The sequence below is a fragment of the Rhododendron vialii genome, chromosome 7a (genome assembly GCF_030253575.1).
Source record: "Rhododendron vialii isolate Sample 1 chromosome 7a, ASM3025357v1".
Taxonomy (NCBI): Eukaryota; Viridiplantae; Streptophyta; class Magnoliopsida; order Ericales; family Ericaceae; genus Rhododendron; species Rhododendron vialii.
The window spans coordinates 40,709,728-40,733,814 of record NC_080563.1 but is presented as its reverse complement, the minus strand read 5'-3'; the positions used below and the strand labels follow the sequence as shown (position 1 = coordinate 40,733,814).

Below are 24,087 nucleotides of genomic sequence, written 5' to 3'. Positions count from 1 at the left end.
TTCTCTTCACAAACTTAAAATCAAGATACAAATGAACTGTGATTCCCGCCAAGTCCTCGCGAATTACATTAAGCAACTACTTTTTCAAGTGTAGACGAAAACACAATGAAAAAAAAAAAACACCGCAAGAATTACATCAAGGAATGGAAAATACAGCAATAAATGCAGCCGATGCAACACGACTAAGTACGTTTTCGCATGTCTGCACAGAAAAAAGTTGATCCGAACAAGGAAAATTGTGGCTCATAACTTCTTCCTCTTGGGATTCTCCGGAGTTTTAGCAGCATCCTTTCCAGTAGTTCTTTTAGCAACTGAACTTCTACTCTCTGGTTTTTCACTCCCTGCAGCGAGGTGGAAGTCAAATTCAATTACGCAGGGAAATTTTCAGCAGTTCGGAGGCAACGTACGGACTTTAGTCTGAAGGAATGTAATACGGGAGTAACCCAGAAAGTGCTTATTTGCGATTAACATGTGAACATTGTGACTTCTACGTTACCATACCCGTGTTCAAAGCTTTGCCATCGTAGACATCAATCTGTTAACAACATGCAGGAGAATTAGCTAATGTTCTACATGCATTATTGACAAAAACTACCAAAAGCAGCAGTTAACAAGCACGCTTACACAGACACAAACACACATGCACCCTTTCACGCATACATAGTAAAATCAACACTAACAAATACATTAGATATGAAAGGAAAATCATATCTTCACGAAACTTTACACAGAATTCTTGATCATATTGATGTGGCAATGGCATTTCTGACATTATAGGCAATACTGATGTTTGGCCTTACATAACGAAATCAAGACTTGCCACCTTTTCTAGATTGGTTTTCTGTTCAGATGTGTTTATATAGCATTTCCGGATTAGAAAAGAAGAAGAAGAAGAGAGGTTCACATGGAGCTGATTTTGTTCGTGATACAGTTCAAGGAATTAAACTACTCCATATCTTACCATAAATATTCCCCGAACAGGACGGAGAAAAACATACCTCCATTGTCCAACAAAATCAATGTTGAGTTTCTCGATAAGTAATAACAAAACCATTTTGATAGGCTGCTCACACAACTAGCAAACATATTGCCATGTATGATCTGGACGTTTCAGACATGGTAAATATGTCTAAGAACAGAATCCATGGGTTCTATACTATAAAAGGAGTTTTAGAAACTGATCTCTACACAACACTTTTGACCAGAGCAGTCATCCATTAATGAAAATTATAACCTACTAATCACCAATCCATGTATGAAGAGTTACCTGATCAAGTTGATCACCAACATCCGTTCTATCAACCACCACCATAGAATGGGATAATCCACATGCAACGCTACAGGAAGAATTGCACGAAGTGAGTAGAGTGGAGCCACAGTTTTCGTCTGATACGGGCAAAGTGTGCTCTAAAAATATGAGGAAACTTTTCTTATCCACAATCAAGAAAAGCTAATTTCCGAAGGGGGTCAAGTTTTTAAATCATAGCTGAAAATCGAAGAAAAACAAGTTAAGAAATATACTATCCTAAATCAGCGCCAATCCACTATTTAATCAAAATTTTAGGGCTAATTATGTAAGAAAAAATTTAAAATTATATTCCAAAAGACAATTTAAAACTCGTCAAATAGTGTGAATCTCTTCCTATAGTGTGGAAAACTTTCACTAAAGTCCCACACACACACACGTTAACTACCAACCCTAACACCCTCCCTCGCGTGCAACCTCGTCTTGCTTGTGGAGATGCAAATATCCATACATCTTGCGATAGAATGCAAAGGACAGAAATATAATGCTATCGGGGAACAAATGCAAATAGAGATACTTGAACTCAAGACCTCTCCCAACTAAACTCTGATACCATGTTAAAGCATTCAACTCAAAACCAATTGGCAATGAGTCGAGAGGCTGCCCTGGGTCAGTTTTGGTTTTGGAGGTTATAATTAACAAATGTGGGACAAACTCTAACAAACCTGATGACATGCATTCCCTCAAGAATGTCTACTTTCTTTGGACGGTCTGAAGACCTACACAGCAAAACACAAGCAAAAGTGATAAAAATATGATACTATATGAAGCTCGAAAAGAAAGAGCAAATACTTAATACTAATGAATAAACCTACTTTTGTGCATCAGGTCCGTATCCCAGCTCACCCGACAGAGCATTGCCCCAACTTATGCATGAACTTTCAGCACCAATAAAATGGCGCATATCGCCTGAATCCATGCAGCGTATATTCCAGCCGCTATAAAAGAATCAAATCCAATTCCTGAACTATATTTTGTGATGGTTTCAATAGAAGTTCAGAAAAACAAATGAATATTATTACTTTCTTAATAGCTGCTTTCCGCAGATGATGCTGCCAATGAGCAACTTGAAAACTTATGCACGTTGATAGAAATTGGATGAAGGATATCATTTTGGATAAACAATCAATAGCTTACCTTTTACCTGAAGCCATTAACAAAAATCTAATGGGACAAGCTAATCAAGTACACACTAGGTAGCAAAGACTGTTGTGAACTTCCCTCTAACTGGTAGAACAAACCATAAAATATCATAAGGAAATAAAAAGCACAATAACGACGTGATATAACCAGGGCGATTATAACCTTAAATCCATAACAGGTTTAGGGTACATCCATTCGTCACCTTTGTTCTTTACTTTGCCCCACATATACAACTGTCCTCCACCTGGAAATAGAGGAACATCGATGGTCAACACAAAATTACTATTGCACATTGGACAGAGTCAGAAAGTGAAAATTTAGGCGGTGCTAATACAAAGTGAATAAAATTTAATGCATGTCTTATCTTTGACCTCAGGATACCCACAAAGTTGGGAGGGGAAATTCTACGATACTGCTATTAGACAGGCCATGTTTTACTGCACAGAGTTTTGGGTACTAAGAAACAACATGAGAATAAGATGAGTATAGCTGAAATGATAATGTTGAAATTGGTGTGTGGTAAAACTTTGCGAGATAGAATTAGAAACAAAATTTTTATGGAATGCAAGGGGTAGCAATGATAGAAGATAAGATGGGAGAATAGATTAAGGTGGTTTGGACATATCTATCCTAAACCAGCCAATGCGGTACTTAGGAGTCATGTGGTTGTGGTAGATGGTAGCAATAAGGAGATGGGTAGACCAAAATGGCAAAATTGACTTTGGAAGCAGTAGTTTGAAAAGATCTACCAATTTAGGATATCACAAAACACGATACCCTCAATAGAATTCAATGGAGGAAACGGATTCATGTAGCCGACCCCCATTGATTTGGGCCGTAAGTCGTAACTTAGAGGGGTTATATTGAAAAACTAGTATTTCAGGAGGGCGAAGCTGTCAACTTCATAATCTTGTATGAAGCTAAACAAGCTACCCCATGGTAGCCTCGCTGCCTGCTATTTAAGAATAACATGGGAACAACAAAGAAAGCTGTTGGCTAATACAACAGCGTAGAAATATCTCAGTGAAAGTCAACGGATTGAAATGCAAATATTTAAACTTAACAGCAATGAAGATAGCAGTTCAATGGATGCTAAACAAATTGGCCATTGGTTTTCATTTGTGTGATATTTTAAGATCTGCTTTCCCTTTTGACTTGTCCAAAAAAGATCTGCAAAACTAGTAAAGAGCAACAAACCCTACCAGCAGTACATGCAGAATTAACAGAACCAGCTGCAATCAAAGCATCACGAGGTAGAACATTGTGCTTTGTGAAAGTTTCAACACGACGAGGAACCCACTCATCCTTCTGCTCCTTATGCCCAAGCCTAAACCCAAAACTCAGGAAATACAGAGGAATAAGACACTATGAAGAGAACTGAAGTTTGTCAGTCCACGGAAATGTTCCTCAAAAGCATGCCTACAACGTGGCAACTTGAAATCTAAAGAAACAGCTACCAACCTTCCATAATCACCACATCCCCACCTGGCAAATTGAACCCAATAAAGTGTAACTCAGAATATGTACCGTAAAGGCGTAAACTGTTGAAAGGGAAACAGTGGAAAAGAGAAAGGAAGAGCTGCAAGAAAAGCTTACGTGTAAACAAAGCCATTTGAATCCACAGCAACTGGATGCCAAAAATACAAAAGGTGTTGTAAATAAGCCTTGTAAAGAAAGTAAGAATGGGGAAGTAAGAGAAATGATAAATATGCCTCATTCAAAACCTGTATGATTTGATGATATAAAAAAAAAACCTGCATGATTTGTTCCACAAGCAACTTTCACTATAGTTTCTCCAGCAAAGGAAACAACTGCTTTAGGGCATGGTTGGGCTTCATAAGCAAGCAAAACTGAGCTATTTCTTGTATTGTACTGCACTGAATCAAAGTTGTTACGAACATTGAAACCAAAATCAATTAAGTGCATAAGCACAAGCAGGCACCTTAATAATTGCAGGCACTTCATTAAGTACATTTCTATATGACAGGACATAATCTCTATGCGTTGAAAATATGACGCAATATAATTTCTGCCAGGCCAGTTTGAAAGCTAAATAAGTACACACTTCAGTAAGTCGCACCCTATTGGGTCTAATATATTTTGCGAGAATGCCTGCAGCATTCCACACATCAGAATCTCATTCTCATGTTTTAAACACAGCATTAAGGATGAATATGTTTCGAACTTTGATCAATCTGTGGTTTCATTCTGGCGAACTCTACAGAGCAGTGCAGTCAAAGCTAGGAGAGATCTTCAATCAGATAGGAGCATCTTTTATTTGATTGGTTCCTTTGATCCGATTTCTTATGCTCTATTATGGTAGATTAAGCCAAAGATGAAGACACATTTCTTCTTTATGTAAATAGAGGGCCTGAATAAGTGCCAGACCCTCAACAAAAGAATGGATTAAGGTGATAGAATGTTATCAGGAGACGCAAGGCTTCGGAATTGAATAAATGGATCTCTTTTTTCGTCAGCGGATTTCGGTATTTCTAGAAATAAGAGTTTTACTATTATTTCTTTTATTACTATTTGATTTCCTCATTGGAAATTGAACTGGTTTATTCTCTTCTGTATTCTTAGTAGATTCAAGAACTAACAATGGAATCACACACAAGGAACAGACAGTGAATAGGTTTGTTAGAGCTTGTCCCACATTGGTTAATTATAACCTTCAAAACTAATATATGAGCATGGGCGGCCTCTCCACTCATTGCCAATTGGTTTTGAGTTAGATGCTTTAACAAGGTTCACAGATTCGATAATCTACAAATTAAAAAGAAAAACCTGAAATATCATTTATACTCAACATACCTCATTGTCAGATCCATGCCCTAGTTGACCATATTGTGGAAGACCAGCGGTCCTAGAAATAAGTAGTAATCAGAGCAACCCACAAACTTCAGAACAACAGAAGTAAAGAACACCAAAACACGTGAAGGAAGTAGGAACCAACACAAATGCATAAACATACAGTATAGAAGCTCCTTCGATAGAAGATAACCACACCGAGAAATCAGCCCCACAAGCAACATCTCTGACCTCAGAAACTAGACAGAGTATCGGAGATGACTCAACTTCTACAAAGAGATAAAGTATAATGTCATCCGATGTATAGTGTAGCTTAACGGATGACACCCCACAAAGCAACATTTTTATGGATTTCAAGATTTAAAGTACTTGGCTTGTAAAAGGAAAAGCAACTGAAACAGATGAATATTAATAGACTTCCAAGTTCCAACTAAGTCAAATTACTATAGTATGAGGAGTAACAACCTCTAAAGTGATATATTCTTCACCAAACATTAGAAGTTATGTGATTGCCACTAAACCAAACCTGAGAAAAAACTCACCATTCTTTAATGAACCTGAGCCCAGCTGCCCATGTTTATTCCAGCCAAAGGATAAGGAAATTCCATCTTTTGTTACCACCAAAGTATGGCTCCTTCCAGCCCCTGCTCCGATGATTTTATGCCTGAAAGAAAGAAAAAAAGAAAGGAAAGGAAATAAAGGAAGGAAAAGGCATAAGTTATGATAAAAGCAGGGAAAAAAGCATAATCATGCAGGAGATACATAACTGAAATCCACTGAAATTCCATCAACACTAGTAATTTCAAAACTGTATAGGGAAAGAATCATTCTATTAGTCCTTTAAAAATACGTTGTTAGGTATAACCGTACAAATAATAAACTATGTAGAATACGTCTCGGGTCCCGCTAGCCTCCATTCTCTTAAACCCAAAAACTTGCTTTCCTCTCTGACACACCAGCCAAGCAAAAAAACATGGAGAATAATAGAAGCCATAATTTCGGCATAGCGCCATAATGGAACAACAATTGGTTAACCATTTCTCTGCCATGTCTCGCTAAACAATTAAGAATCAGATCCTCTGATCTATTCCCTCTGTTAGACTTGCAGATTAAGCAAACTCCTCCACCCATTCTAAGGTGCTTTTCAGATCCCTACTCCAATGGAATTTCCTCGCCACCACTGCGGGCCTATGTCCCAATCGCTTATCAAAGGTTATAAGTCTGATCAATATTTGAATCCACGCCCACATTCCCCACGCCTGGTCATTATCAATCAACCAAACGTGATTAGTCTGGTCGTGTTTAGATTGTTAGACCCAAACACCGACGTTCTACATGCCTTTTTCGTTCTTGAAACTTTGATTCTATTTTGCACTTGCAAATCCACATTCACCACTTCACACATCAGTAATTCTTTCCAAGTAAAACCCAGACTGAAAGATGGTGACCAACTAGGACAGTAGGAAGAGTTTTGACAGATAAAATAGCCTTTTTCCCAAATCATATAATTTTTTTTTTTTTTTTGGTACTTCGGAATATTACCAAATCATATTAATGGCAGTGCACTACAAAGCTATCGCATCACCCACTGGAACTCCTAGTCTACTTCTGAGAATAGTAAGAAATACAACGAAAATAGAAGCATGCTAAACAATATCCACTTAGGGACAAGAGAAATTCAACATACCCCAACAGTTCTGATACAAGAGATGGTCCATCACGCACAATTCGGTCTCCATGGCCTAGTTGCCCCTTCTGCATTACAACAATGATTCATGAGTTGAACACATTAAGTAGAAAGCAAGTACAATCATTAGCTTCATAATTGAAACTAATCGTACTTCGTTGCGTCCCCAAGTATAGCAACGTCCTTCAACATCCAATGCCGCACAATGAGAAGACCCTACACAGAACATCAAAACTAAGGTCATTGATCTAACACTTATCTTAAACAACAACCGGAAGCCAAATTCTTTATCAAAGCAACAACTTGGCTTATATCTCTGAAAATTCAACTCCAATGGGTAGCTATATCCAATGCCAAACTATAGCTTTGCAATTTTTACTCTCTCTCTCTCTCCATCGATGGGACTCGGAAAAAAATAGCTCCAGCTAAGTTGCTTCTCTCTATTTTCTTTGTTGTCGTTGGAGCAACATTACCCAATAATGGCCTTGTAGCACGGTAGCTACTCAAAAAACGATTTTGAAGAGAAATTTCTTCTAAAAAAATTTGTAAAACACAACGATTATTATGGTTTTTAGATGCCTTGAATGGTGAAAACAGTTCACCAAGTTAGGATGAGACGAAGGGAACAACTTTTTGCATAGATGCCTTGTGGAGTAAATGTAATTCGTTAAAACAACTTTTTGCTTAGATGATTTATAGAGCTCTACAAAATGAATATTTGGATTAATAAAATGGGACATGCGGTAGATTGCATGGGGCCTCAATTTCCGTCAAGTCCTTGTGAACATTGCAGAAGCCAAGTCCTAATCTTGTTTTTTTCCTTTGATGTTCTTACAAGAGAGTGGGAGCCAATAGGGAAAAGAAGAAAAAAAATTACTCATATCGAAAGAAGAAATATTCCCTACATTTATCCCCTACTTCGTGGCTAGAAGGCGGTTGTGGGCTAACTAGGTTGCAAACGAACGAGTTATTCGTGAGCATCTTGAGGCTCGGCTCATTAGTTAATGAGTCGAATCGAGCCCGAGTTAATAGTTACACGCCTCGTTTAGTAAACGAACCGAGCTCTAACACCCCTACTAAATGAGCCGAGCTCAAACTTGATTAATTGGTCTCGACTCGAGCTGGGCTCGAGCTAGACTAGTTCTAACTGAGCCTAACTCAGACACCTCCGTACCAAACGAGTCGGGCTCAAACTCAGCTAGAGTCCAGCTCGATCCACATTCTATCAATGCAAAAGTGACACATCATGTGTACCTAAAATGTGGTCATCATAGTATTGCGCAAAAAGTAAAAAAAAAAAAAAAACGTTTAGAGTCGTTTAGAGAAGTGTAGAGTAGACATTGGAACAGAAAGTAGAAAGAGACGTACCACAACCGGAGGCGACCAAACGGATGTCGACGCCGAGGAGAGGCCGGAGTCGGGTTGGAGAGACCAAGTTACCCGCATCGGAGGTCTTGCGGCTGCTGATGTTGGCATTCCACCGCGTTGCGCCGCAGAACAGCAGCTCTCCGCCCTGCTTCTTCATCTTCGCCGCCGCCTCCTCAACCTTCTTCTCCGCCTCCGACATCTCCGGGTACACGGAGAAACGGACGGAATGTTGGACACCTGAAGATGGGCAACGGGAATGGGGAAGTGGTTTTCGCGGTTCGAGAATATGACTTCACTGCTGAAGGTACTCTACGCTTGCGAAGTGCCCCAAGTGGGGTAAATTTAAATTTGCAATCCTACGTACATATGTACGGTCTTCACATAGTTACAATAGGTCGGGAGTAATGTCAGGTAGACGTAGTACTCTGGACCATTTTAGGTTTCGTTTCAAAATATTTTTTTAAAAAATAATTATTTATTTTATATTTTTAAACTAAAAATAATGCAAATAAAAAATATATATATATATTTTTTTTTTTGCACGGCATAGAAGATCTCATCGATATAGAAGACAAGAATCATATTGAATTTTCTATATTTCGGTAAATCCATTATTTTTGAACTTAAAATTGTCTTCTTCAAAAAAAAAAACTTATTTTCCGTTCTGGAATGGGGCCTTACAACTACACATTCTTGTGCGGTCACATTCTTGGCTGCGAAAGACGTGTAATAAATGAGCTAAGCACAACACACTTTAGCACAAATACTATGATGACCACATTACGTAATCGCATTTTGGGTACTAACTTACCTGATACCAAAAACATGGCACCCAAATGTGGTCACCCAAGTATTGCTCCTATAGCTCGACTCAACCTGACTTGAAAAAGCTCGGTTCATTAATGGAAGCTTGTTACTTATTGAACCAGGCTCGGCTATAACTCAAGTTTTACGCTTGTTTAGTAAATGGGTCGAGTTCGTACACTTCAAAACTCGACTCGGCTCGTTCGCGCCCCTAATTGATGAATTTAGAATGATCCTATCCACTTGAATGTCTTATTATTATTTTATGAAGTTCATGTCCTACATGAGACGATTTCAGACATAGTAAGTGTTCGGGCTCGGATTGTGCAAATTTAGCAGATAGATTTTCTCATTTCAATTGTTTTTTTTGATCCGCTTCTCATTTCAATTGTTGAAACAACTTTTTACTTGGGACTGGAACTTAAATTCAACAGCGTGCCATTAGTGTAAAAAGAGTAAGTTAAGTGACATCAATATCACGTTCGTTTTGGGATTTTAGATTCGGAATTCTTTCTTTGTGAATGGTTTTCAATTAAAAAAAAAAAAATCAACTATTATTCTCATTTTTTTATCTCTCTATTCTCTTCACTCATTGTCCAAAATCCCAAAACCAAAATCCCAAAACGAACATGGTCACGAAGAGAGAATTCCAAATCTAAAATCCCAAAACGAACATGGTCCAAGTGCCTACGATGACTTGAACCAAAGAATTGAATGAGAAGACAGGTTCGGTGGTGGGTTGGTCGATAGTAGAAAATGGGTAATTCAATTTAGTTTCATTCAGAAAGGTTGCGTCGTGCTTTTAAACACGGACAATTTTTAGTTCCATGTACATAGAGCATCTTCAACACTAATTTCTAGAGAAACTATACGAAAAGGAACATCAACACTAGCTTAGTGAGGTAGTCGATGATATTCCATAGTAGTATTTTCCAATGGGTGGTTACATATAGCTAGCAGAAAAAAGGTGGTAAATTGCAAAGTCAAATGGTTAATCCATTAGAGATGAAGTCAGAATTTGTTTTGTTATTGATTCTGTGGGATTTGCAATTCAACATTATATGAAACAATGTGGAATTGATATGTGCGTATATCTGTATTCACAACTATACGCTAGTCGCCAAAATACGTAGCAAATGAGAAGCGAAAACCACAAGCAAAACTATCCCAGAACATGGAAATGATTTTCGAATAAAATTAGTATTCTGTTGTACAAGTACAAGAAGACTTCTTTTTTCACAACAATTCAGGTATTCCGGCCAGTTTGCGTGCACTTCCAACTACAACAAGACTATGAAATACAACCTGATTATAGTTATCTCCAGCTAAATGGACAGAAAGCCTCAGTGTCAATCAACACATTCAACTACTTAAACCAAGAGAATGAATGAACAGTGTACCGATCGGGGAGAGAAACTAGAACCAGAAGAGAAGGCAAGCGATGATCAAGTGAGAAGACGAAAAAACGGCTTACCATGAAAGAGAGAGACTAGTACGTGGCTGGCTTACTAGTACTTTTTTGAACTGGCTTACTAGTACTCGGCTGGCTTTCCCTAATCTGTATTTCTTGCTAATGGAACTATATCTTCCCCTAAAACCAAAGAAGCATCAAGGATCTGTACCTGCCCTATGAAAGCTTATTCAAGTTTCTTCACGGACTACTTGATGGTGATGTAACGATTCGTCCCATGCTTTGCCCAATTGTTCTTAAGATCAACAGGACTGGACAAATCATGGCCTTCAGCTGCTAGTCGGCTAAGCAGCTTGTTGAAAGCACTTCCACTCATCTTCCGCCCGCCAACCCTAGCATGCCGCTTGTGCGGCACCGCTGGCAGGGGATACATCGACACGGCTGTTGTGCAGCAGGACGACTGCCAACCCCCATTTCCCCACTTGTAGCACGACCGTAAGATTCCGGTGCAGGAGCAAACGGGGACTGGCGTTGTAGTCCCATGAAATGCCACCTGGTTCAACCCCATCTCATCTCCTTCTCCTTTTTCCCTCTTAACCCTTTTCGAAATTTTGGAAGGCTTTTTGTTATGTGTCGCCGTCTTGGCTTCCTTCGTTTGTTTTTTAGCCTCCAAGGGAACTGGCGACATTTTTAGGGGACCGCTTATGTGAATATCACCTGAATTGTATGGAGTTTCGTCTGTTTGGGGCCGGTAGTGGTGTGGTTGGTGTTCATGCTTCACTCCAAGAGTCATGGCATTTTTGCGATTTTGAAGAGTTGTGATGGCTTTGTCGCGTGCCATAATGGCACTGTTTCGTTCCAAAATTGCAGAATTGCGGTGCAGGATGGCCAGATCTCGCTCTGCCAAGGCTGCCTTTTTCTCCGAAAATGCTAGATTTCTTTCTTGGAGAGCAGCGTCTCGTTCGGCCATAGCAGCCATTATTTGACCGATTGATGGCTGATGCTGCATATGCCACTGAAATGAAGAGAGTGGGAAACTATTGATCAGACGTGGGAATTGGAGGGAAACTCATTACACAGCATAGTTTACAAAGCACCACAAACAATTTGTTTAAAAAAAACAAAAGTACTAGCTGCCCGTACCGGACGCTGAAGTGGGTTGTGTCTCCCATTCTCCCGATGGCCACTATCATCCATCTGAGCTCCAAGGTCAATAACCGTAATACTGGCTTCTATTTAAACATCTGCTATACAAGTAGTCAAATAAGCATCAAACAGCTACCTAGACTCGGATGTAACTAAACATCTGGATACTCCCTCTGTCCCCATATTCTTGGTCCTTTTGGGAACTCTCAAGTTTTTAAGGAGACGTCTAAACTGCATTCAAATTTAAAGGCATGAATTCCAATATTTCCCCTTTATTCTCACTCTCGATTGATTCTTGGTTACTTGGAGGGGCTATTTTTGGGAAAAACAAAATTTTGTAGTTTGACTTTTAAAGAGGATTGACTAATTGCGGATTTGCGGACATCCAATAATGGATATATGCACCAAGAATACGAGACAGAGGGTGCATCAAAGTAGAAATATATCTCAAAATTTTGTTCTGAATACCACTGATACAGTTAAAAATGGAGCATAAAATTTACTCCAACATTGAAATAATGTGGGTGAAGCAGGTCGACATTACCGCTAGACAGGTACACATCAAAAGGACTGGATGCTTTCATAATTTTCTGCATAAAAAAACTTGAGCACAGTATAAGGAGAAAAGAATACATCAAATAAGAACTCAATCAGCTAAATTTAAGAAGCCACATGAATCGGCCAGAAAAATGCCAAAGCTAACAAAAATCAATCGCAATGACCTGAAGACTAGAACTTTCATCACAAAAAAATCCCCCAGCCTGGAAAAGATAGGGACGAAGTCTTGTACTCAAAATGGAAAATGATAAACCCTGATAAATCAAAAGCAACCATTAGAGACAGCCAACAAACAAGCTAAAAATACTGCTGATATGCAAGACAATATACATTATCCTGCCAATGCAAGACCAACAAAGAGAAGTGGCTATAATAGTATCATAGACCCAACTTAGGAATCAATGCCCCAACCACAACTGCTTTTCATAGATGAAAGCAAGTTCACAAAACAAAAGAGACACAAAAGATCTCAAAGACATTTCTTCACAGTGTGCACGGAAGAATACGTTTACTTTGGTTCTGCGAAGTAGAATTCTGTTATGTTTAGGTCAAGCACAGAACCAGTAATATATGCTATGTCATTGCCGATCTGACAGGGGCCACCTTGATGACACCAGGTGCTTAGCTGGGCTTTGACTTGTTCCCTTGTTAGGACACTTCAAGCATAAAAAATTGACCCAACTTAATGTATATCCATAATTCACACAATTCAATTTCCCATCTGGGACATTTTAAACCTGGAAATCCCCACTTAGGGATGCAGCTAGTGCTAGGCCATCCTAGTTTATAGTGACAACCACTAGAAAGGCAGTTAGAGAGCAACGACCTCAAGACAAAACTAAGTGAACCATTGCATTAAATGTTTGACAGCCTGAAAAAAATTAAAATTAGCAGTCCATAGAGGTATAGGTAGACTGCCAAGTGCACCGTATTCAAGAATACAGTTTTCATCAGGATCAGTAAAAAAATTGCAGCATTTTCCCAAAAACAGTCCCATGACTCCCATGGGTCAACATATCAGTCCATACGAGTTTGACAGATATCCTAGTTAGGATTCCAAAAACACTTGAGATAGATCCATTACAAAGTAATGTAGTGCGGAGAAGAGTTTAAAAAAGTTAAGATAACTACCAAGCATGGCAGCTTCCCATGCGGAGAAGAGTTTTAAAAAGTTAAGATAACTACCAAGCACAGCAGCTTCCCAATGCTAAGCTACTAGTAGCTATTAGTCTTTTCTTTCTCTAAAAATTCTTCACTCAATTAACATACCAGAAATCTTGTCATATTTCCTACTCCCAAAGAAAACCTAGACACATTAAGTTCCATTCTCTATCTGGAATAGCACCTCCTTCTCCAACAGTCAATATTAGTTGTGAAACATTTTCTATGCGTAGAATCTTATTTGGGAACATCATTGGCAGCACCAAAGGAAAAAAATAACAGCAAAAAGAGCTACTGATCCAACTGGAAGTGTTGAATCTTCAGGCAATTATTGAACACTATGTAGGACCAACTGAAAAACTTGCTCATTCTTTTTCATAACAAGCAAGTGGAAAGTATAACAAAGCAGTTGTCTAGTAAGTCCACGTACAAAAGTTTTTGCACGTTTATTCCTTGACGGGGCTGTAACTTGATACTCCCTCCATCCCTAATTAAATGTCCACCTTTCCATTTTGGGTTGTCCCGAAATAAGTGTTCACTTCCAAAAATGGATGGGTAAAACTTGGCAAAATTCCTTTTTTGCCCTTCTTTTGAAAATTAAACTAATAATACGTGCATTCCAAAAAATTCACATTAAATGCTCAAAGTCAAACAAAACAACACTAGATTCCCAACTGATATTGCTTTCATTTCATTTCCACAAGACAAAATACATTTCACCGAGTTGATTGAATGAACCAGAAAGTAAACCAGACGAAAAAGGTTCTTTTCTATATGACTATGAACACCTATTTTCCCTTCTCCTTTGTTTTTTTTTTTTTTCTTTTTCATTTAAAAGTTTAGAAATTCACAAAAGGAAAGTACTCCATTTAGCCCTCTATTCAACAATTTCGAACTTGACTTGAAGAGTGCCATCAAAAACTTCTTAGCTGACTGAACCAATTTGCAAAAACACAAAAATTAAGCAGTCTTGATACTTGTGAGAGAGGGAGAGAGATGGAAATGGAAGGAATTCTTTTGATTGGGAAGGAGAGATTAAGATGTAAATGCTTTGATTGGGAGATGAAAATGGAGAAAAGAAAGGAAGTGTTTTGGCTGAGATACGGAAACATAGTGAAACAGAGGAGTAAAAGGTAAGATGTTCTAATTATAGGGGTATTACCAGCCTCTTTTTAGTTTTTGAATTTAAGTTTGCCTTCAAACAAATTTTGCCACCAAGTTTTTTGGAAGGATCTGGAGAAGTCACCACTTGCCAAAAAGCGAGGAATTTTAATTGCACTAAAATTTTCAAACTCACGAGACTTTAATTGAGGGGCATTTTTGGAAAACAAATGCTTTTAGGGTGTAATAATGTTGTCTACTTAAAAAATTGGATTCCCAATGGTGGACATTTAATTAGGGACGGAGGGAGTATTTCTCATATTGTTTGTACTCTAAATTGTAAACGTATTCGCATTTTCTTTATAGTAATACTAATATATATGTTAGATTTCTTGGAGGGTTCCAACCTAAAACCAATTGGCAATAGATGGAGTAGCCTCTAGAATATATTAACCAAGCTTGGGTGACTTAGATGAGCGATGTGGGATATAGTCTAACACTCTCCCTCAAGGCAGCCTTGATGCACGTGGAAGTGTATGGATTGAGGAGACGATGAGATTTGACTTAGGCAACAGAGGCTCGACCACATGAGGTGAGGCCATCCAAGACCTAGCTCTGATACCATGTTAGATTTCTTGAAGAATTCCAACTTCCAACATAAAACCAATTGGCTTCTAGAATATATTAACCAAGCTTGGGTGACTTAGATGAGCGACATGGGATAAAGTCTAACAATATTGATAGGAAACAGTCCTCTAATTGGGAAATTACAACCAAATCAGTAGAATAAGTTATCGTGAACATCAAGCAAGGATTCCCAAATTTTCCAACAAGTTATCGTGAACGTCAAGCAAGGATTCCCAAATTTCCAATCCACATTTTGATGCTCCTTGCCTATGAGATGAAAGTAGATCCTGCTTTTTTTTAGAAGAAACTACAACGGCTGTACTTAAGATTAAGTCCTCATACCGAAATAGGTAATCATCTATTCAATGACAATTTCCTAATAAAACTCAAAGTCCAATGTAAAACACAAAATGATACTCACTTCACAAAATATATATATATAGTAACTCAGGTGTCCGGGCCATCTTATGCGCACCTTGACTAATCCTGGAGCCCAATTAAAGCCAGCTTTATGGACCGACCCCAAAGGAGTTGATAGCACCTGAGAAGTTTTGAACCTGAGAACTTAGGCGGGAGCATACCCCTAAGTCCAAGGTCTTGAACCAGGCCAACACCTTGGGGTTTACTCATTTCACGAATTTGACTATTAATGTTACACAAAGATACAAAATCCGAGAGCTCAACCTGAATTCAGGCTTCAATATGAAAAATTCAGCACAAGAGAAACTCAACAGACGTAAATCTGAAACGAAAAAAGCCCCAAACCAGCTCAAGCAACGATAACAACGCATTACAAGAAGTTACGGATTCCAAAACATGAAGAAGTGAACAATTGAAGTAAAATACTCCAGAAAACTTACGAGTGAAGTTCTGTAACGAGCGAAATCGAGCGAGAGGGAGAGAGAAGTCAAAGCCCTAAATTTAACACGGGATGGAGGGGTCGAAGAACAGGGACCCCAGAGAACAGCAACTCCTATAAAAAAAATTACCACTACCAGTCAGTCAGTCACCGGGTTTTCTTTTCTTCCTCTTCTTGGGTTCCATTTTTGGAAAATAAAAAAATTGTCTTCAACTCATTTTTTTTTTTTTTAACTTCCCGTTCTACTAAAATTTTATTTTTTAAGTATTTATTTCTCAGCATAAAAAAAATAATTATTTCTCATTTTACGAGATATGTCATTTTCTTATAATACATTATCTTTAATTCAAAAAAATATATACTTATTTTAGTTAATGAAACACACCCAACTCAAGTGTCTAGCCAGTAGCCACTTAACGATTACTGTTTCCACCGTTCACGAGGGAAATTGATTAATAGGGGAATATAGGTGCTTATGAATGAACCTCACAATAACTAGTAGCGCGCGCACTCTGCTTCTCTTTTTCACAAAATAGAAACACACAACGCTTCTTTATTCGTGTTCGTTCGTTGTCAGAAAAATGGTTAGGGATCAAATCCCACGTGCTTTATGATCAAATGAGAAACTATAACAACTAATATGTTGTCATGCTAACAACGTTTCAAAAAGAACGTAGTCGATGATCTTATAATATCAACACAAAAAAAAAAAAGGATTTCAATAAACTGCACAAACGTCGATGTATTTTTTTACATTTGAGATGCACATGTTTTTTGGTTTTTAAACTTACCATCATCAAAAACTGTAGTTGGCATTTTGTCTGAGAAATAACATGCAATGAAGCCGACAAACATGGCACAAAACTAGGTGTACTGTCTTGGACCCGAAATTAAGTCCGAATGAATTGTTCATAGGTATAGCGATTCGGACAAGTCCAGTCCATTATTCGTGTATGCGTCGGAGCCCATTCTAAGCCCAGCACCTTGTCAAGCCCAGTTTCATCTCAACCAAATGCGGAAAAGGACTCCTTTGTTTGAACGGATATATATAGAACATAAGGATATGTTCCACTGACTAAAATAAGTACTAATTTTTTAAATAAGTACTTTAAATTTCATTTTACGATTGTACATTTTTTTTTTTTTATCATTGCATTGATAGAATGCGTTTCAACAATTGACCTGACACATCGCATGATACCTGCTACATGGTACTCAAAACATGGTCACCAAATCCTTGGCTTGAGGCTTAGGTATTTGCTCAATTCTAATGTTTTTAGTTCGATTCTCATTGCCAATAAATTTTGGAACCATCTCACTTTCACGTGTAAGCGTGTGAAACAACTGTGTGAAGGGTTGCAGGAAGTAGAAACTAATTTAAAGTGCGCGCAAACTGATCCGAACATCCTGCCTTACCCCAAAATAAAGACGAGGGTTCTCTCTCTCCCTTTTCGGTAAGTGGATCGGATCATGTAGGATATGGATTTTGGAATGCTTTGTTGACGAGGGGATTCATCTAATACGATTAGTATTTCTTTCCAACATTTTTCCCACACAAATGATTGTGATAAACAATTATGCTCATCGCACGGGTAAGTGGAGCCCATACACTGTCGATGCAGTTGTGAAATCCACGCTAATATTTCCCGATAGATACATGCGTAAGCCAATAATTTTCTCTAATAGATGTACATGACATGACATGATAAGACAATACAATGTACTAATTATCTTAATTATTTATGGATGCTAGCAATATATGATGTCTGTTAGTAAGTCATATCAGTAGTACTCTCATTAATTAACAAAAATAATTAATCAACTCATCAGTCTTATGACAATGTAGGCATTGTTCGACCGAAACCCTGAAAACAAATGTTTTTCTCAAATTATCTCTAGTTTTGCTCGTGAATTGCATTTTTGCTTGATGTTTAATTTTTATTTGCTTTTTTTCTAGAATTAGCTTATGAATCCTTGCATTTTTGCTTGAAACGTGGAATTGGAAAACGCATTGCAATTGTGGGATTTTAAAGGGTATTTTCGTAAAATAAGTGATGTAGTAGATGGCAATTAAGTCATGTAATGAATGAGTTTTGGCATGAACAAAAAAGGTTTTGGTAGGAACAAAAAGGGTTTTGGCATTATCAATTCCCTAAATATTTAAGAATACACTAAAACAATATATTTGGCATATCAATTAAAAGTGTACATTTTTAAAGATGCTAAATTCTAATTAGGGCTGCAAATGAACTGAGCAGCTCGCGATCGAGCTCGCCTCGTTAGCGCTTGGCTTATCTCGTTTAGTAAACGAGCCGAGTTTGAGCTTTTGGCTCGTTTAGTAAACGAGTCCCGCTCGGCTCATTAAAAAAAGTTCGGCCCGTCAAGAGAAACTTAACTCGGTTAAAGAGACTCGTTTAGTAAAGGACCAAGCTTGATTTGGCACATTTGCAACCCTAATTCTAACTTGCTAATTAAAAGTCACACGTAATCCTTCACAACAAAAAATACATCATCAAATCGAAAGTCAATGTTTTTGGAGTCTTGTATTAGCAAAAGTCACTTTTCATAAACAAATTGTACTAACAACAAACACCATACATGCAGCTTTATTCAATCAATCATGTATAATTAATTACTTACAATTTTGATGACATACCAATCCGTAGAAGAAAAGAGAAAACAATCTCTGAAAAAGCTAAAACGGCCTTCTCTACATACTTGTATGTTTTATTTAATCTAATAAAACTCAAATAAAATATACTATTAAGTACTTGACACCTTTTTTTTTTATATATATTTAAATAAGAGAAATCATTGAATATGGACCCAAATGCCCTCACTTGGTATTTCTTGATGGACCACAAAGAGCAAATAGTACCCAGATGGTGCAAGATTACCCGAACCCGGAGTCACCACCCCAACTTCATAAGTTGATTTGCCTAGGGCTTTTACACTCCCTCCTCCAAGCACCAACAATCTTTGGTTCATGGAGAATGAGTGTGTGTTGAATGATGGTGCAACCATTGTTACGGTGACCGAATTTCCATTTAATGTCCCCGTGACCGTAAAGCGAACCGCTACCCGCTGGCCATACCCGAGTTTGGCTTGAGAGATGGGCGAGATAATTGTAGGACGTAAATTGGCGAATCCTGGATCCAAATAGGATGGTGAGAAGGCCTCCAAACTTAATTCGGTCGGGAAAAGCACTCCGGTAAATTCATAAAGTTGATGAGGGTTGCTACCACCAACTAGAACCCGACCATCACGCAATAAGATAGCAGTGGAATGGTACATGCGAGGTATGCTACTTGGGTTCTCTACCTCAAATCGAGACCCGACTTGATTATCGGGTCGATAAAGAACCGGGTTGAAAACGGGATTTCTACCATATTCCCACCCAGCAGAGCCAGCAGACGCACCGTTGATGATCAAAACATCACCGTTTGGAAGCAAAAGCATGTCACCCATGACCCGAGCCCGGGGCATGGTTTCCATAACCCATTCGGGCGATGGATCGGTAATTTTAATCCGCCCACACGTCCTCAAGGCTCCAACAAAACGCCCACTTTGTGCGCTAGTGTACGATCCTTTCGGTGCACCGCCACACACCAAAACCTCAGCTTCCACTATGGCCCCTTGCAATTTCTTTAGTGGTAGCAAAACTGCGGATCCAGTACTCGGGTAACTCCGCGGGTTCCCATCGGGCATTTCCGGGTATGTTTTTACAACGGTACCCTTCGAATAATCAAACAATATCGCTCGATTATTCGCGAAAATAAACAAATGCCCATCAACATTTAGGAACACAAACGGGTACAAATTGTTTTCTATGCCCTTGTCATTGGTCTCCACCAGAAACGGTAAGTTATAAGCTTTCGTACCCGACCCGGTCTTCGGGTAAAACTCGTAATTAAATTGTGCACGGCCGCCAATAATGATTTGACGGCCGTCAGGCAACAAATGATTGGTGGCGTACCACCGTCTCCGGGCCAACGCGGACCCAACTTCCTCCCAGTCACAACCCGAGCACGGCCGGAAAACCCGAACCACGTCATCGCCGTCGTTGAACCCGCCGGTCTGAATCAACCGGCCGTCGGGGGAGAGAGAGCCGGAGGAGCACCACACGTCGGTGAGGACCATGAGCGGGCGAACCGTGTTCTTAACGACGTCGTATTCGACCGAGTGTGCAGTGCAGTCTTTTTTGACCGCCAATTCTTCCGGGTCTTCCCTGCATTTGCCGTTGGGTAGGTCGATTTTGGATTTTCCGAAGTCGGTCCGGTCGAACATTACGACCCGGTCGTTGATCATGAGCTGCATGTGCATGGCTGAGATGCCTATGTCGGATTTTAGGACTTCCCAACTGCCGCCGGCCGCGTTGATCAGCATCCGGCAGCTGGGTCCGGCGGCCGCTAGAAATAGTATTAGTAGTGGCCGGAGGATGAAGGAAAGATGTATCAAATTTGGGGTCATGGTTGGTTTTTTTTTTTTTTTTGGGGGGTGGGGGGGTGTTTGGTGGAATATTGTATGCATAAGGTACCGATGGGATTCACATGCTATATATAGAAGGGACCGAGCTTGATAGTGAATGAGATGGAAAATGCTAAAATATGAGCTTGGTCTTGTGGGGCTCAATATTAAAATATAGATGGAATGAGAAAATTTATACAAAAGTATTAGAAGCAACTCATATTAATCAACCACAAGAGGTTGGTCAAATGGTCTTGGCCAGTTTAGAACTTAGTTATTTGTTTCATTCTTGTTTCATCCCAAAGTTTCAGGTTCGATTCTTCTTGTCAACAGCTCTTGGGATCACCTCATCCTTACTTGTAAGCGTGCGAAACGGCTGTGGGAGGGGTTGTAGAATTAGTCTGAGGTGCGCGTAAGCTGGCCTGAGACATTCTGTATTACCAAAAAAAAAAAAAAACTCATATTAATGTTAATGCAAATTAATTAAAGTGGGAGCACTTAAATACGTTTACAATTTGTGAGTAAAAAAAGGGTTGGCAAATACGATTATATTTGATGTAGCATCTCAAACTAGTTCACGTGTTGAAAGGAATGTGGCATGATGAAGGCATTGGATGCTAACTGAGAGAATATTTGACCTTATTTTTTTTTCTGAGCAAAAGAAATTTTAGTTATCTCTGAAAAGAAACAAAGATTAAAAGTAATAAAGGCAGACAAGATCTACCCGAGACTAAAAGACGCTGGCAAGAAGCCAACAAAAGAAAAGAACCAATCCCGACACACCTATACTTGAAAAGAAAATGCCTCCAGCACACCAACACCCTGCAGAAAGGAAACAAAGAAAAGAAAACACATCCACCAACAAATAGGCAAAACAGCCCCCCTTAAAAAACAACCTAAACTAGCCCCCACAGAAACAAGCACATGCAAGCAGCAAAAAAAAACAACCTCAAAACACCTGTACCAAGCCACCAAGAGAACGGAAAAGCAAACCCAAACAGAGAAACAAAGCCACGACCAACCCCGGCTAATTAAACAACAACCAGCAAAAGAATATTTGACGATATTAAGCAAAAAGAAATATTGCGAGCTAGACAAGAGTATATATTAGAGACGTACGACTGACACTAATAATGATCGAAGACAAGTAGAGCAACAAGGAATATGACAAATAGTCAATACGATGAAGGTCATCGACGTTAATTGAGAGATTTAACCTTCTTAATCAACACAACAAAATGAAGACAACTTTTTTAGCAAAATCAAACGCGCAAATTTGGATAAAAAATTTCACTCTTTTTTGTAGCAATACGACATACGTATATGACGGATAATATATATTGAGCATGTACAGAAGAACACGTGTCCCCACTAGAAACGCTAGCATCTATTCTAATGGTCGAGGATGTAAATGGAGGAGTTGTATTACCACACGCAATCAAAGCTCGTTTGGTACTCTCTATAATTCTATATGGGTGTATATATATTTATACAGCTGCTATTTAGTTTTAGGTTTATATATATAATGGTCGAGGATGTATATGGAGGAGTTGTATTACCCGTTGGCGTGTCCGGCGGTCCAAATTTTAGAGAGTAAAAAAAGAGGAGAGAGAGTGGTTGGGTGATGGGAGAGAAAGGGAATAAACCTGTGCTGTCCAAAACACGTTTGGTCGGTTAAGATCACCGATAGGGTACCGCCACGTGATTTCTGCGCGGCGCCCAAAAACTTGTCCCAATTTTGGTTTTCATATCACAGAGTATATATCATTCAAAGTTAACTGTTTTCTTCTTGAAATTATAGAAACGTCTTTGATTAATTGGTTCCTTATCCATTCACTCTGTTTTAATTACTTATTTTTGTGCAAATATATATGCACATACAGCACTAGTATATACTATGAAGCACGGATACTCTAAACTAGTCACGTACGAGTATCGGATACGCGAAAGATACGGATACACAAAATCTCACACAAAAACATGAAAAAAACAGTCAAACCAAGGACGGAGTCAATGAGAGACAAATTGTGGCGGCCTGACCATTTCACGAACCGTGCTACTCTTTTACTATTTTTTAAATTTACTGTCACCCTACATCGGAACACCACTTCTAGGTTATTTTAATACAAGAAATTTTGAAAATCCTATGAGAACCGACGATAAGTGTAGTAACAGTGCATAGAAAAAAAAATCAGCTCAATCATATAACTGTAAGTGTTTGATCTTAGGTACAAATAGTTAATTCAGAATACAAATTCGAATTATTTGTATGAGATTCGAAAATAGATCCTGTCGATTTGTGCACAACTGATGCATTTTGGTCGGTAGGCATAGAGATGGGCTGCAAGAAATTAAGCAGTAAATATGGATTATTAAGTGAATAAACACGTGCTATATTAACCCTAACCGATCATGAAAAAATAAAAAATTAGCTGGAACCCTCTCTCTGATTTGTCTGCGTAGTTGGTGAAAAAAGGTCAATAGATACATGCAACGAATAATGTCTCTAAGTTCAGGTGTAGAATGTTGGGTTCTCTTTGTTTAATTTATACTTAGCATTGGATTTTACTTCCCCAACATTCTCATGCATTCTTATCCGTCTAGTAGGCTTGAGCTTAGGGCAAGCTTTCTGGTATCCGAGCGCACATCCGAGCTGTCCAATTCAAACGTGTTTTGGACGATCAGAATTTTAAGAAAATTCTAGTCTGGAGGCAGTGGAGACAGAGGTAGTAACTTATTATGGTATGAGTGGCCGGGGTTAGTAGACCTCAATTACTCTAATTTTTTACAAGATCGAACATTCGATAAATTTCCAGCCGAATTTTATTATTTTGACCCCGTAAGAAATTTCTAAACCCCAACTTGCTTCAAATGCATTGAACCTCCTGGCCGGCGGTTCTTTTACCCTTCGAGAGTTGATAGCATCATGAATGAGTCTATCATTCATCATTTTCAAAGTATGATATGTCGTATAGACCACTTGTTAAGCAAATTTACATATCCATCGGTGTAATTACAATATAATTAACCTCGTAATTGAATTATTTCTTTGAATTAGCAAAGATGAAGAATCAAGTTTTTTATACCGTATGAATCTATTTTTCAGCCACACCATCCAAAAATCATGGCTCCGCTTCTGCCCAGCACCAATATCGTATCCCACATTAATCTAATTTTATTCCGAAATATTTTTTAATTTGGTAAGCAGATAAAATAGATAGATTATTGAATGCCAACAACCTCGAAAGTAAAGCACGTGGCTTGGCTTTAAGTATTCGAAACTGGGCCCATATCACCTTCATGAGTACTACTTTAACAGGAGAGGAACAAAGAGAACCTTTAGTATCAAGATGGATGTTTAGTAAATCGGGGTGCAAGCTAGCCGAAACGAGCTTTATAGCATGGTCGATTTCAGCTCGTCTTCTAAACGAGTTCGAAACTCTAGCTCAAAGGTGGTGATTGATCTATAAATAAGTTGAGCTTATACAAACGAGTTAAGCTTTAGATTGGTGATTGATCGTGAGCTCCTAAACGAGCCTAAAAATCAAATTTGAGCTCGATCGACTCAATTACTAAACGGATTGAACCGAGCCGAGCCTCAAACTGCTCATGAACAGCTCGGTTCACTTGCAGACTTA

General features: G+C 38.7%; 3 protein-coding genes across 3 annotated transcripts; all 3 read right to left on the bottom strand.

Annotated features, from left to right (window-relative positions):
• LOC131334446 (uncharacterized) lies at window positions 1-8,645 on the bottom strand. The gene is made up of 16 exons (XM_058369455.1): window positions 8,316-8,645; window positions 7,102-7,163; window positions 6,948-7,015; window positions 5,803-5,924; window positions 5,424-5,529; window positions 5,264-5,315; window positions 4,204-4,321; window positions 4,046-4,076; window positions 3,911-3,934; window positions 3,652-3,776; window positions 2,612-2,693; window positions 2,122-2,244; window positions 1,972-2,025; window positions 1,268-1,337; window positions 502-535; window positions 1-341 (listed from the first exon to the last, which is right to left on the bottom strand). The coding sequence occupies exons 1-16, from the start codon at window positions 8,512-8,514 to the stop codon at window positions 244-246; spliced, it is 1,368 nt and encodes a 455-aa protein (XP_058225438.1). The 5' UTR covers window positions 8,515-8,645; the 3' UTR covers window positions 1-243.
• A 1,637-nt stretch (window positions 8,646-10,282) lies between these two features.
• On the bottom strand, window positions 10,283-16,127 carry LOC131334445 (protein BASIC PENTACYSTEINE6-like). The gene is made up of 4 exons (XM_058369453.1): window positions 15,984-16,127; window positions 12,221-12,488; window positions 11,674-11,774; window positions 10,283-11,545 (listed from the first exon to the last, which is right to left on the bottom strand). The coding sequence occupies exons 3-4, from the start codon at window positions 11,725-11,727 to the stop codon at window positions 10,778-10,780; spliced, it is 822 nt and encodes a 273-aa protein (XP_058225436.1). The 5' UTR covers window positions 11,728-11,774; window positions 12,221-12,488; window positions 15,984-16,127; the 3' UTR covers window positions 10,283-10,777.
• A 2,429-nt stretch (window positions 16,128-18,556) lies between these two features.
• On the bottom strand, window positions 18,557-20,507 carry LOC131334444 (aldehyde oxidase GLOX-like). The gene has a single exon (XM_058369452.1). It carries the CDS (start codon window positions 20,450-20,452, stop codon window positions 18,794-18,796), a length of 1,659 nt encoding a protein of 552 aa, XP_058225435.1. The 5' UTR covers window positions 20,453-20,507; the 3' UTR covers window positions 18,557-18,793.
• Window positions 20,508-24,087: the final 3,580 nt, after the last annotated feature.